This window comes from Abramis brama, assembly GCF_963993115.1.
Source record: "Abramis brama genome assembly, chromosome: 11".
NCBI classification, from domain to species: Eukaryota; Metazoa; Chordata; class Actinopteri; order Cypriniformes; family Leuciscidae; genus Abramis; species Abramis brama.
This window is the reverse complement of record NC_139973.1, coordinates 35,064,235-35,077,776: the sequence shown is the minus strand read 5'-3', so window position 1 is coordinate 35,077,776 and position 13,542 is coordinate 35,064,235. Positions and strand designations below refer to the sequence as shown.

Sequence of the window (13,542 nt, the reverse complement as noted above, 5' to 3'; positions counted from 1 at the left end):
CAAAGCAGAGAAACTTCAGTCGACCATATGACAGCTAGATCAGCTCTCACTGTAAAAAAGCTGTAAATGGTTTATGGTTTGATAATCAAAAGAGTTTCGGTACGGACAGACTATGTGAAGACATACATGGGAGTCTTAAACTAGTATCATATAATAGGTGTTTAATTTCATTACAGGAATGTAGTTCTGGATTGACTGTCAAATAAATGGTTCCCTTTTGGGGTTTCATGATAAGCAAAGAGGAAATGAAAAGCTCTTGAGCACTACTTGACCTACATAACATTAGTAATAGATTTTTAGTAAGCATCTGCTGTGAAAAGAAACTTTCACTTGAAAAAGCTTTCACTTTTCAGCTTTGGGTGATTAAATCTATAAAATAATTTCCAAAGATTCGTTGACCAACGCTCAATGCTCCACTGAAACATCAATCTCACATTATATCTGGATGTTCAGAGCCCCCTGCTGACAGAATAATTCATAAATCTCAGTGAAAAATGACAAACTACTGAACAGTAGACAATTGTTTACTCATACATTATTTAAAAAACACAAAATGTTTCAGCTTTAAATAAACGTCACAGTATGAATATGTCAAACAAAATGTAGCATCAGACAAACAGATAGATAGATAGCTAGCTATATATATATATATATATACAGTACCAGTCAAAAGTTTGGAAACATTACTATTTTTAATGTTTTTGAAAGAAGTCTCTTATGCTCATCAAGCCTGCAGTTAAAAAAACAAAACAAAAAACAGTAATATTATGAAATATTATTACAATTTAAAATAATGGTTCTCTTTTTTAATATATTTTAAAATGTAATTTATTTTTGTGATGCAAAGCTGAATTTTCATCAGCAAGTACTCCAGTCTTTGATGTCTTATGATCCTTCAGAAATCATTCTAATATGCTGATTTATGATTAATGTTGGAAACAGTTGTGCTGTTTAATATATTTTTTTGGAATACTTTTTTCAGGATTCATTGATGAGTAAAACGTTAACAGCATTTATTCATAAAAACAGCATTTATTCAAAATAAAAACATTTCTAACAATATAAATCGTTACCATCACCTTTTATCAATTTAACGCATCCTTGTTGAATTAAAGTACTAATTTCTTAGATTTCTAGATTTCTATTCTAAATAAATACAGTTCTTTTTAACTTTTTATTCATCAAATAATCCTGAAAAAAGTATCTCAGGTTATAAAAAAAATATTAAGCAGCACAACTGTTTCCAACATTGATCATAAATCAGCATATTAGAATGATTTCTGAAGGATCATAAGACACCAAAGACTGGAGTACTTGCTGATGAAAATTCAGCTTTGCATCACAAAAATAAATTACATTTTAAAGTATATTAAAAAAGAGAACCATTATTTTAAATTGTAATAATATTTCATAATATTACTGTTTTTTTTGTTGTTTTTTTTTTGTTTTTTTAACTGCAGGCTTGATGAGCATAAGAGACTTCTTTCAAAAACATTAAAAATAGTAACGTTTCCAAACTTTTGACTGGTACTGTATATACATAGATAGATAGTCAGTAAAATGAAGTGTCCTTAAAGGTTGTCATGGGATAGTCATAGATGGCCTCTGAATCTGCGGGTCTTCCTCTTAGCATCCCTCCAAAGCCCTGTAGTTTAGAAACGTGTGAAAACATGCGTGTTAGAGATGTGACAAGTCAATGTTTCTAACAGCGGACCTAATGCAACAGGATGTTGGCAAACACTGCGTGATGTAAAGAGATCTTATTCTGTGATCTTATTCTTCTTTCTCTCCTTCCTGTCTAAACAAATCAGCTTACTGGTAACCTTAGTACTGGAGCGAGATATGAGATACTACTGTAGTGGTCCTTTTGAAAAGCGAATCACAAGAGAAGGTTTGAAATGGTGCATCATTACCTCAGATCCAATGTCAACACGCTGGAGAGTGAGGTCTGATGAGAAAATAAATCCATGGTGAGAGAAAATCAATCAACTTCAAGGCAAATTCAGATGTGAATGGTGCTTATGATGTAATACTGGGAGATATATGCACATATATATGTGCAGAAGCGAATGGATGATACTTGCTTTGAAGAGATGACTTACCAACAATATGATCTCTGGAGTGAACATGTTGCCACAGTTTGTCTTGTTCTCTGTGGAAAGTTTTATTTTATTTGTTAATGTTTTTATAACATTCATATTACTCATATTAGAAGTGTACTATCAAAATAAATGGAATAATTTAAATAATTATATATAAATAATATAATTATCTACATTAGTGTTTAAAATATTTATATAAATATTTATTTAAATAATTATAGAAATAAACACTATTAAAAAGTTTGGGGTGTGTAAGATTTTTTTTATGTTTTTTTTTAAATGAGTCTCTTATGCTCACCAAGGTTGCATTTATTTGATAGTAAAATAAACCGTAATATTGTGAATTGTTATTGAAATTTAAATTCAAATTAAACTTAATTTAATTTAAAATGGCATTAAAATGTCGCATGATCCTTCAGAAATCATTCTAATGTGCTGATTTGGTGCTAAAGAAATTTTTTGTATCAATGTTAAAAAACGGTTGTGCTTCTTAATATTTTTGTGGAAACCGTGATCCATTTATTCACGATTCTTTGATGCATATAAAATTCTCAGGTCAAGAACAGCATTTCACTTAAAAAAATCTTAAATAGAAATCTGTAACATTATACAAATGTTTTTACTGTCACTTTTGATCAGTTTAAGATAAAAATGCTTGCCAAATGAATAAATGTAATTTTAATCAAATATCAGCTTCGCTCTTCAGTATTGTCTCACCTTTGTCTCCTTCCTTCTGACTTGTTTTTGACTGCAAATAAATGGATAATGATTACAATGCAATATATATTAATGAGGATTACATGCATGAATGAAAAACGAAAGGTGTTTTCACTTTGTTTTGTTCCAGTGTTTAATTAAGCGGATTGAGAAGATAAACACCACTGAATATTATAGTTCATGAGAGACTTAACCAAAGCAAACTTATGAGCAACTAAAATAAGACTCACTATGTCTGTGCACGGCAAAGCCCAGGAGTGACACCACCATGAGGAACAGGACACCCGCAGACACAGAGCCAACAATAACAGCCAGGTCTGTGCTGCCTTTCCATAGACGTGTATGAAAACAAAGGGAGAGGATGTTTTGAGATACCCCGTTGGGCATATTAGATTTGCTGCATTACTATGGTGGTGTGCAAATCCACAGTAAGACTTAAATCTTACCTGTAGAGACCTGTGTGCATTTGTGATATCCTGAAAAAGCATGCAATAAACCAGATTTTAGGGTCTTATTTATATGACATTATGAGGTTTATTACATTCAGTAGTACACACCTGTAATGCATGGGAGAGTTACTGGAGGGCTCATCTTAGAGTACGTCCAGAAGTTGCCCAGAGACACGCTGTACTGACACTGATACTGAGCACCATGTTCATAATGAGTGGGTACGGGAAATCTAGCACTGTGTTGGGTCAGGGAAGCCTGATGGGTCGCCTCAGGTGACAGGACACCCACACGAAATAAGGAGAAGAAGCCTTGTCGATATGCCGGTGACCCCACACACTCCAGAACTTCACCCTCATGTTGGGATAAAGACAGAGTGGGCACAGGGAGCTCTGTGAGAGGAAACACACACACACAGAGATGTATGAAACAAGTTACATGCCAAAGTTCAACACAGTTAGTCAGCTCTGTTTCAAAAGCTAGTGAGATGTCTTTCTGCTTACTGCTTACATAGGCAGATACCTACTTAGGCAGCATCTTAACAATCATAGAACTTCATAAAGTGAATCATTAGAGAAATTTCATTGGCCAAAAAAAAACATTGTCTATTGTCAATAGGGTAGTGATTTATGAAGCACTGCTCACATAGAAGTCACTTTCAAACCAAACAGCTTTCTGTTGGGCTACGAGGTGAACCCACTGCGAAATTTGTGTGGAGAAATCTTTCGCGCTCATGCCCAATCACGTGGTTTGTTTATGAAATACAGTGGCGCAGGTATGATATCACTTTGTAGGCCAACCGGCATTTAGCATCACACTGGTTCCCTCGACAAAAACCCAATTCCATAGGCTTTTAGATTACCGTAAAAAAAGCAAGCTCTGTGATTTACAAAAGTTTATGATACTTTCACAGTTTGTCCATCAAGATCATTTTCACAGATGAACACATCTTTTATGAATTTTGAAGCCTAAGTGCAGTCGCCAGAAGTAAAAAGCTAAAGGTAGTCTATAAACGAACTACACCACGGTCCCACGATTTCAACGTCACCATCACTAAGCTTCCGACAACTCTTTCAGTTTTTACCTAAAGATATTTTCCCAGAAAATTTGAGTTAGAATGATTTATAAGACCACAATTATAAATATAAAGAGGCAGTAAAAGTAGATTAAGTTTACCAGTTCGGCGTGATGCCGTTTAATCTCCTCAGCAGCCTCTGTAGTCCCTTTTAACCACTTGTTAGCAACCGGCTTTTATCAAGACACCTAACGGCTTCCAGAAATCACAAGTGTGGTAATACTGATGTATTTTATGTCGTAGAATAAAACGTGAAAGTGTCTTGAGCTTGTGTTCTCAACGGACCTTATTTCAGCCATTTAACCAAAATCCCATTAAAAAAAACATTGGCTTCGAGGCGATGGAACCGGAAGTGATAAAACGCTAACTCGTTTCTGCGTTTTGGCCTACAAAGTGATGTCATACCTGCACCACTATGACTTGTTTCGCCCATGAAAATTTGCTGACCAATGATAAATATAGCCGCCCATTTTGGAGCTCTGGACATAGGCAGGAACTGCTGTTAGTGTAACCCCTCCGGCGTCCTGGTGTACTCGCACCGCTCCGAGCGGGATTCGAACCACCGTTTTCGGCATAGTAGGCAGGCATGGTAACAAGGATGCTAAAGATCACAGCTTCTAGCATCTGTCGCTAGGCCACCTCTTGAGATCAGGGGAGTGAGGTTTACTCGCACAGCTCTTCCTAGCTTGCCAAGATAATAGCACAATAGCGAGTATCATGCAGAGTAAGTATTGGGTAAGCGAGTAAGTATTGGGTAAAATAATACATTTCTTAAGCTTAAAAACTATTTTGATCAATACTTCTCAATGTTGAATAAAATATGTATATTTATAATGCAAATCTTGAATTTGTTCCCTAGCTGCGTCTGAATTCACTGCATTATAAATGTGTTAAAAAAAAATGAATACAATGCGGACATGATACGTCCACGGCACGCCATGTTGTCATTGTCATGATGACCTGATATATTACGATATTAGCAGGATAGTAGGTCTTTCGGGTATTTTACACGTACTGTTTTATGAATACTATTTTATAAGCATTCGAACCAAGTGTGTCGCACACGTCCTGAAAAGTGAAGCCAAAATGTTTCGATCGCCCCCTGGTAGTTCATAATCCCCGCCTTCTCCATGTAATCGAATGGAATCTAAGTAATCGAATTTTCTGTCATTTTAGGTAGTTCTCATCACACTGACATATGTTTAAGTGTTTGTTTTTCCAATAAGTTTGGTTTTAGTTAGTTGTTTGATGCTACTAAAAGGGGTGTAAAGCCATGATTGACAGTTGTGCTGTGAGAGCAGGAGTATGAGCTGTGATACTGTGGCTCCGCCTCACGACCACTACTCTGCAGACTCAGGCTCCAAATGACATCATCGGCACAAAATGTCAGCAGCCACTGTGTCTATGGTTCGAACATGATGTAGGGAAATTGGCCATGACTGAGCTTGCTGTAGTGCATTTTGAGATAGCTTTCTGCCTTAAAGGATATAATTAAGTTATATACTTATAATGCCTTGAAATTCCGCCTCAATATTCATGCAAAACATAGATCAATATTAACACTTGCCTTAGTTGTTCTATCAAATGTTTAAAAACAAGACAATATGGATGAGATGTAATCAGAATATAGCACCAATCCGACAGTTTTCTCCTCACCTATGACAGTAATGTGTACCGGCTGACTGGCTGTGGAGTTCACTTGTCCCGTCTTTGGTAATTTGAGTTGGTAAAGGCAGACATACTCCCCACTGTCCTCCCATCCCATTGTCTTCACATTGAAGTGAGCTTCCAGGGACTGAGACACCAGCTTGGCTGGGGCGACCATGGAGCCTGGGGTTCCTTTGGCTCTCTGGAGCAGGAGGAAAGTCTCTGGGGGATGTTTCTGCTGGTCAGGTGGAGCCTGACAGTGGAATGATAGTGTCTCACCAGGCCTCACATGCCCACTAGAGGGCTCGACCATCAAGTGAGGGGATGGAGGGGGACTGAAGTCTAGAAGAACAAAGATAGTTAAGAGCATGTAGCGTTTTATAATATATGTGTGCAAAACTAAAGATAAGAGATAGAAATACAATGCTTATGATGTAAAGCACTGCTGGGTGGAGTAGCTTGGTTTGGTGGTTACCAAAAGAGGGTTTCAACTCGACAGACAGAGCAGTTTCTTTAACTGTCACACCTCTGTGACCTCAAATCTTTCCGCTACAACACAGCAGTGAACTACCAATACTAATCCTGTGCCTCAGCCAATGTGACAACAGAGATTTATGCAGGATCATTAACACACACACACAAATATATAGGTATAATATAATAGGTAACACTATTTCGATAGTCTACTTTAGACATTCTAGTACTAACTACAGGTAACTTTGCAACAACATGTCAACTTATTTTAACCATAACCTAACAGCCTACTAATACTCTAATGAGTTAGTTGACATGTAGTTGCAAAGTTACTTATAAAATAAAGTGATACGAAAGTGTATAATATAAGTGTACAAAATATAATATAATATAATATAATAAAATTAATATAATATAATATAATTAATATAATTAATATAATATAATATAATATTATAACATAATATAATATAATATAATGTAATGTAATATGAATACTCACCTTTTGGCTCTGGCCGCATGTAGAAACTGAACATGCTGTTTTCATACTGACAGCAATACAGATTCTCTTTCTCTGTATCTTTTCCCATAAGCATAAAGTGAGCCCTTTGTTCTTTGGTTAAATGCTGTACGGTTTGTATCAGACTGCGATTTTTAAAAAGTTTAAATTCAAGTCCACCATAACCCAGTGGAGCCTGACAAATCAACTCCACAGAAGAGCCTATGACGGCTGTCTGGATCAGGGTAGGAGCCGGTGGGACAGAGATTTCAGCAGCTGAAAGATCAAGGAAAGACAATATATTAGTTACATTGCAATTCAAGTACTCATATCATGTGTGGTCAAGTAGTGGACCAACTAGCTTAGAAGACCTGGGCCGGCATGGAAATTCATGCTGGTCTAAAGTGGATCTTTTCAAGTTAAGTATAACAACAGTAAAACATGAAAAGCCAACTCAATATTGAAATGAAATGTACATATTATGTTCAAACTAAGTGTTTTATACTTTGTGACTTGCTATGTGATTGAGATTACAGTGATTATATTGAAATATAAATATGAAATGTGAACACACTTACCACTAAAATGCTGCTTGAGGATGATCAAAGCTGTGAGGAAATACCCACAAAATGACATTCTTCTAGTGCTGGACTAGTGCTTCAAAAATTCTAGAGATCAGTGTATTTGTCTTTATGACTCAAAGTGGTAAGACAGATGCATAAAATCACCACCAGCTGAACCTCCCTTCCCATTCACTTGCACAAACTTCCTCAGCACGCATTAAAAACACCAACGAAACATGTTTCTTATGTTTAAGAAAACCACATCCTTCCATCACATAAGAAGAAGAAAGGCAGATAGACACTCCCACGAGTGGCCCTTGTGAGCCAATACTTCATATAACAAAGACAGGAAATTCATGTGCAAAATTGTCTCATCTATGTGTGTCTTCTCCTTCTAAACAACCTTAAATGTGTCCATTAAAGTGTGTAGCTCTGAAGTAAGCAGGACTGTGAGCCACAGACATTGAGGAGGACATATTGTTCCCAATATCCAGTTGAGTTGACCAATACGGTTTTATTAGTTGTTCTCAGCCCTGAACATGTGGTTAGGATAGTAAATGCAGAAACTGTATTTTAAATCCAACATCATGTTTACAGCAGCTGGGAGGAACTGAGGTCATTTGATTGTTTTGTCAGTGTCACATGGACAGGAAAAACAGCTATTGCCATGTGTCTAATCTTGGGTATTGTCCCACTTTGTCATTCCTAATCATTGAGCACTTTTAAATTATTGGATTGATAGCCTACCTGAACATCTCATAAATGACCTTTGACTCCCAAGCCTAAGTAATTTGATCCTATGTAACCCACCCTAAAATAATGTATTTTTGTCACATCTAGCATTTCATATGAAGCTTTCACAAACAACAAGCACTTAGTTTTTGTTTTAACTTTCATAATAACCCTCTAGATTACATTTATAGGCTATTTCTAAAATGTAAATTTGTTTGCCAGAATAGTAAGGTAATAATCTGATCTCCCACATGTTTATCTAAAAATGATCAGTCATTTGGTCTTCTGGTTAAATGCACAAACAAAAAGCAGAAACCAGGGGATGTTGTGATCATGAAGCTACTAAATCTAAAAATATATGCAATATAATGAAACTACCTTTAGGGAAATTATGTTTTTGAGAATGCTGCTGAAAAATTTCTAAAATATTACCCAGCTGGACATAAGGTTCCAGAGAAAGGTTTGTACACATTCTTTATTACTTTTGTATTCCTCATTTTAAAATAACAGTAAAGTCATGAAAAAAACACAAAATAACAGAAATGGAAGTATGGCCATTTTCGTAGTGATTAAAATATGTTAATGAAACCAAAACTCTCTTATATTTTAGCTTCTCCAAAGTAGCCACTCTTGCATATATCACAGCTGTGCAAACTCTATGAATTCTCTCAACCAACTGTATGAGATGCCACCTGTGAAGATGTCTGTTTGGAGTAATGGCTAAACACAAGCCTGCAACTAAGATTTGGAGGACATTTAAGGACATTTTTGTTATATTCTGTCTGCTTCTTTCACACAGGCTGTGCTCTAGTTTACCTTGAAGACTCAAAATGCAGGAATAATCAGGAATAAACAGACCAAAAGAGTTGGATTTCAAGACCTTACTGACATTACAGATCTGTGTATTTTGTTCTCACAAGCCCAAAAACTGCAGAAAAATGATGTGTTCCATTCCAATGAGTCAATGCTGTTTTTTAAACAAAGGCAGATCAGCAGCGAGGCTTGACGTTGTAAATGTGTGTATGTGCTGTTATCTGTGGAGAAAGAGGCATCAGAGGGACTCAGAGCTCTATTATCTGACACGGGACAGGAGGCTTCTCATCAGCATAAGCACACTGATAACTGCTCTCCAGAACATAATCACCTACTGAACACCGGCCTTCTGAGAATCGCACACTCGCACAGACACTGAACTCAGTTTATGTGTGCCATGAATTTCAGGAGAGATGAAGCACATGAAATTAGAGTTCTGAGTGTAAATTTATATTTCATTTAAGCTCCCTTGATACTGTCTGCAAACAATCTTCCACTCATCTTAGCTTTCGATGTCAGCATATATAGTAGTTTATACTACTTTTAAGCATTAATTATGTTTTAATAACATTTTTTTCCCTCCAATACTACTTATTATCATTACTTTAAACTACTCTTATTTTTATTTCATTTCAAGATTATTTAATTCCTTTTATTTTACTTTAAATATTATTTTTGAGAATTATTAGCTAATTAAACTACTGTATTCAACTGCATATATTATTAATATTTTATTTAAGCTTAAAAGGCCCTGAGAAAGCCATAGCAGGGATATTTTTGGATAGCAGAATTAAACAGGTGATAAGATAAATAATGTGTTGTTTAGTTTGTCGGCCACATTGCTTCATTCTGTTAATTTGGTCGAGTTTAACTTACCGAATTGCAATGCACTTTCAAAATTCTAGGCTCAAATTTCAACTCCACCCACAATCACAACTGTCAGGGGTCTTAAACGTAAGTTTATCACTGATAGAGAGAAAAAGAGAGGGGGACAGAAAGAGGGGGAAAGCGTCACCAGCATTAATGCCACTGTGAACTTTATTTTTGTAAATATCTTTTGATTTTAACACTAAGTTCTGGGTTCCTGCCCTTTGTCTATTGCACATGTCAAAGTATTTTTGGACAAAAGACGACGTATATATTTGCCTCTTTTGGCGACATTAGAAAATTATTTCTGTATCTAATAAATGCTGAAAGGGCACCAAACGGATGGCTGTGACTCAAGCTGCATTGCCTTCGTTTTCAAACTTCTGCAACGCCTCGGAAAACATGAAGGTATGTTTGTTTCAGTTATTTTATCTCACATTTGAACTTGAACAAACATGGATATAATACTGCTTTTTTTAAGGTAATCACAACTGTAATTGTTCATTTTGATACAGAGACTTTGATCTTAAGAAATCACTAAGCATGAGTGTATAATACAAAGTATGCAAGTTTAAACCCAACTCACATCTCCAATACATCACCTAAAGAGATATTTTTGTACTGTAATTTTTTTTACATACTTGATTGCACAATTCAAAAATGGCTAATCAATGCAATTTTAAAATTTTTGATGACTCTAAAGACTTGGAAGTTTGAAAAGGGCTGTTTGGATCTGGACTGCAAGGATCCACACCAAAGCAACGGCAACTTCAAACCTTCACAGTTTCTGACAGATGAAGACCCTGATGATGGTGAGGGATGCTTGGATATGGAGTTCCTGCTGTCGGACTGGGGCAATGCATCGCCTGAACGGTCCAACTCTCAAAACTTCACTCCCCAAAGGCCACCGCCACAGGACCAGGCTCACAGTCCTGATCTTTACCAGGTTCAGGAGTTGAATGGACCGAGGGACCAGACAAGATCAAATAGACACCAAGTGTCTGTCACAAGTTCACTGGCTGAGCTGCTTCCTCATGAAGCGACTTTAAGTTCCTCACTGCCTGAATTATTTAACGGAGGATATTTGGAAACGGGGAAACCATTCTCACAGCCAGAAACCCCCCATCAGTTTAGTAGTTTCCCTGTTGCTAACGACATGGACAGAGAAAATGAGAGAAACGGCATGGGGAAGATGAAGTCGTGGGATTTTGGACACTACCCTCAGCCTGCACCTCTGATACCCTTCACCGACTCCAAATTTGTCCAAGCGTCTGGGATCACCATGGACGCACTGGTCTTTCCTCCACACCATCACTATAACTTCATCCAAAACTACTCGCACCCCAGACTCTACCAGCAACAAGTGAACTACGTCCACAGGCAGCCAACCAACCACTATCTGTCCGCACAGACCATGGTGCCAGACTCCACAGTGCCCCCTGCAGGCCTGGAGGGGAAGCGCATTCGGAGAGGGGTGGTGAAGAGGAAAGCCACGGTACACAGTTGTGAATACCCAGGCTGCCATAAGACTTACACTAAGAGCTCCCATCTCAAAGCACACCTCCGTACACACACAGGTAAACTGAACACACACTGTCAATGACAAAAAGCACATGCATCATTATGTCCATGTTTAAGGTCTTAACATTATAGAATGGGATGTTTTTAACTACAAATCTGCAACAACAAATCCTACAGTAAATTCATTTCAGTAGAAAATAGCCTTGAATTTCCTGACTTTTGACTACGGTTTCCCATGCAGCTAATTATATATACATATATATATCATCATAACATCATATCCTGCTGCTGATATTCATTGTGGTGTCCGAATTTATTTCATATGCTCAAAGCCTATCGTTTGACTGCACCTTTAGAGAGAAAAAGACCATAAGACTGAGCTGTAAAGCATCCAATTACAGCCGTTCAGCTGAGTTTTCTGAAATAGATTATACCACTACAGACCATTATGTAAAAAATGTTATTAAATAATGACACTGCAGTCTCTGCAAAGGATTGCACATAAAACACTGAAAAAAGTGAAAAATGTGTATAGACATTGTCATCAGAAACAAAACAAAGCGAAATATACAGAATATGTAGAGGCTGAGACTAGAAATGCAGACCGTTTCTTTACCTTCTGCTGTTTTTGATGTCCTCAGGTGAAAAACCGTACCACTGCTCATGGGACGGTTGCGGGTGGAAGTTCGCCCGTTCGGACGAGCTGACAAGACACTTTCGAAAACACACGGGACAGAAGCCATATGAGTGTATGCTCTGCCACAGAGCCTTCAGCCGGTCCGACCACCTGGCATTACACATGAAGAGACATGTGTGAGCGCAGACACAAACAAAACAGAGAATACACACATGCATACACACAGAGGTTAGTCCATGAGGGCATTTCAGAGGCTTTGAGAGGACCTGTGTTTAGCTGAAGATTGTTTATACATGAAAGTATATTAGCACTATGACATGACCATACAACTGACATACACACTGTACATTATGTGAAAAAGGAGATGAGTTGGTGATTTTTTTATTATTATTAATTTGTAATCATAAGCAGATTTCACTCCGATTAATAAGAAACAGTAAAAACATCAGACTTATTTCCAATCTGGACCCTTTAGCTAAACTGTATGAATTGGGAAACGGTAAATAATTAATTGAAATCCACCTATCAAAAATGGATTACTGTGAAAAGTGGAAAGAAAAAAAAGTAGTTAACTGGCAGGACATTGCTGTAATGTTCCAGAATTCCTGATGAAAATGAATTGGAATTAGTTCATGTACATAAATAAGCAGAAATGTATGTAGCTTAAAGTGTGATTTTTACAGAAAATTATAAAAATATATGTTGCTGTTCAGCTGTGAGCATTGTATTATTTTATCATTTTGATTTAGTATTTACATCTAATTTCCTATTTATTGTCTATAGTCATTATTGTGTGGAAGTTCTGTGGCATTTTAAATGTTACCAAAGGTCATAAAAGTCTTCATGTTTAATGGTAATATCGCTATTTATATAACAAAATACCATGAAATATATTTAGCTTTTTATATTAATGTTAATGTTTTTGTGAAGCATTTAGTGTTTTGCTGAATGATCTATTTATGTGATCGTATTCAATAATAAAGCAACAGCAATTCTGTCCTTTCTGTAAGTCTCATTTCCAACCAACAGATGGCATGGCGCCCGTGCAGAAACTGCTCCAGTGCACTGGATAAATGTCAATCATAAAGTAAATACTGGTACATATATAAGTAGATCCACAGTTACCACAAACCATGCACACCATAAACACAGGTAAACAAGATTTACAAGATCTGTTGTCCATATGCCATAGTTGGTTTACGGAGTTAAACCTGTTTCAGGGGGAATCAACTGAGAATAAGTAGCCTGGAATTAGCCTGGGTTATGTTTTGAGCGTCAGACACACATGCACTTATGTGATCACTGAGGGAGGGGGCATCTGAGGACACAATGCATTGTGGGAGTTAATATCAATTATATAAATTTAGTAGAATTAAAACACATACATGGGTAATGAACGATTGTTGGGATTTTTTTAACACTGCTTGTTTGTCAATTAAAATTTGTCT

General features: G+C 36.7%; 2 protein-coding genes across 3 annotated transcripts; one reads left to right on the top strand and one right to left on the bottom strand.

The window, feature by feature from the left end:
• Positions 1-1,457: 1,457 nt before the first annotated feature.
• On the bottom strand, positions 1,458-7,742 carry LOC311092765 (alpha-1B-glycoprotein). 2 transcript variants are annotated; one of them, XM_084129727.1, is made up of 10 exons: positions 7,540-7,742; positions 6,965-7,237; positions 5,998-6,330; positions 3,377-3,658; positions 3,266-3,295; positions 3,050-3,145; positions 2,820-2,850; positions 2,103-2,152; positions 1,914-1,948; positions 1,458-1,645 (listed from the first exon to the last, which is right to left on the bottom strand). In XM_084129727.1, exons 1-10 carry the CDS (start codon positions 7,595-7,597, stop codon positions 1,553-1,555), a joined length of 1,281 nt encoding a protein of 426 aa, XP_083985853.1. In that variant the 5' UTR covers positions 7,598-7,742; the 3' UTR covers positions 1,458-1,552. The 2 variants fall into 2 exon arrangements, with proteins under 2 accessions (XP_083985853.1, XP_083985854.1); XM_084129728.1 differs by having other exon boundaries at positions 1,484-1,645; positions 3,050-3,141.
• A 2,269-nt stretch (positions 7,743-10,011) lies between these two features.
• On the top strand, positions 10,012-13,093 carry klf1 (Kruppel like factor 1 (erythroid)). The gene is made up of 3 exons (XM_084129729.1): positions 10,012-10,344; positions 10,640-11,513; positions 12,099-13,093. Exons 1-3 carry the CDS (start codon positions 10,279-10,281, stop codon positions 12,272-12,274), a joined length of 1,116 nt encoding a protein of 371 aa, XP_083985855.1. The 5' UTR covers positions 10,012-10,278; the 3' UTR covers positions 12,275-13,093.
• The last annotated feature ends 449 nt before the right edge of the window (positions 13,094-13,542 follow it).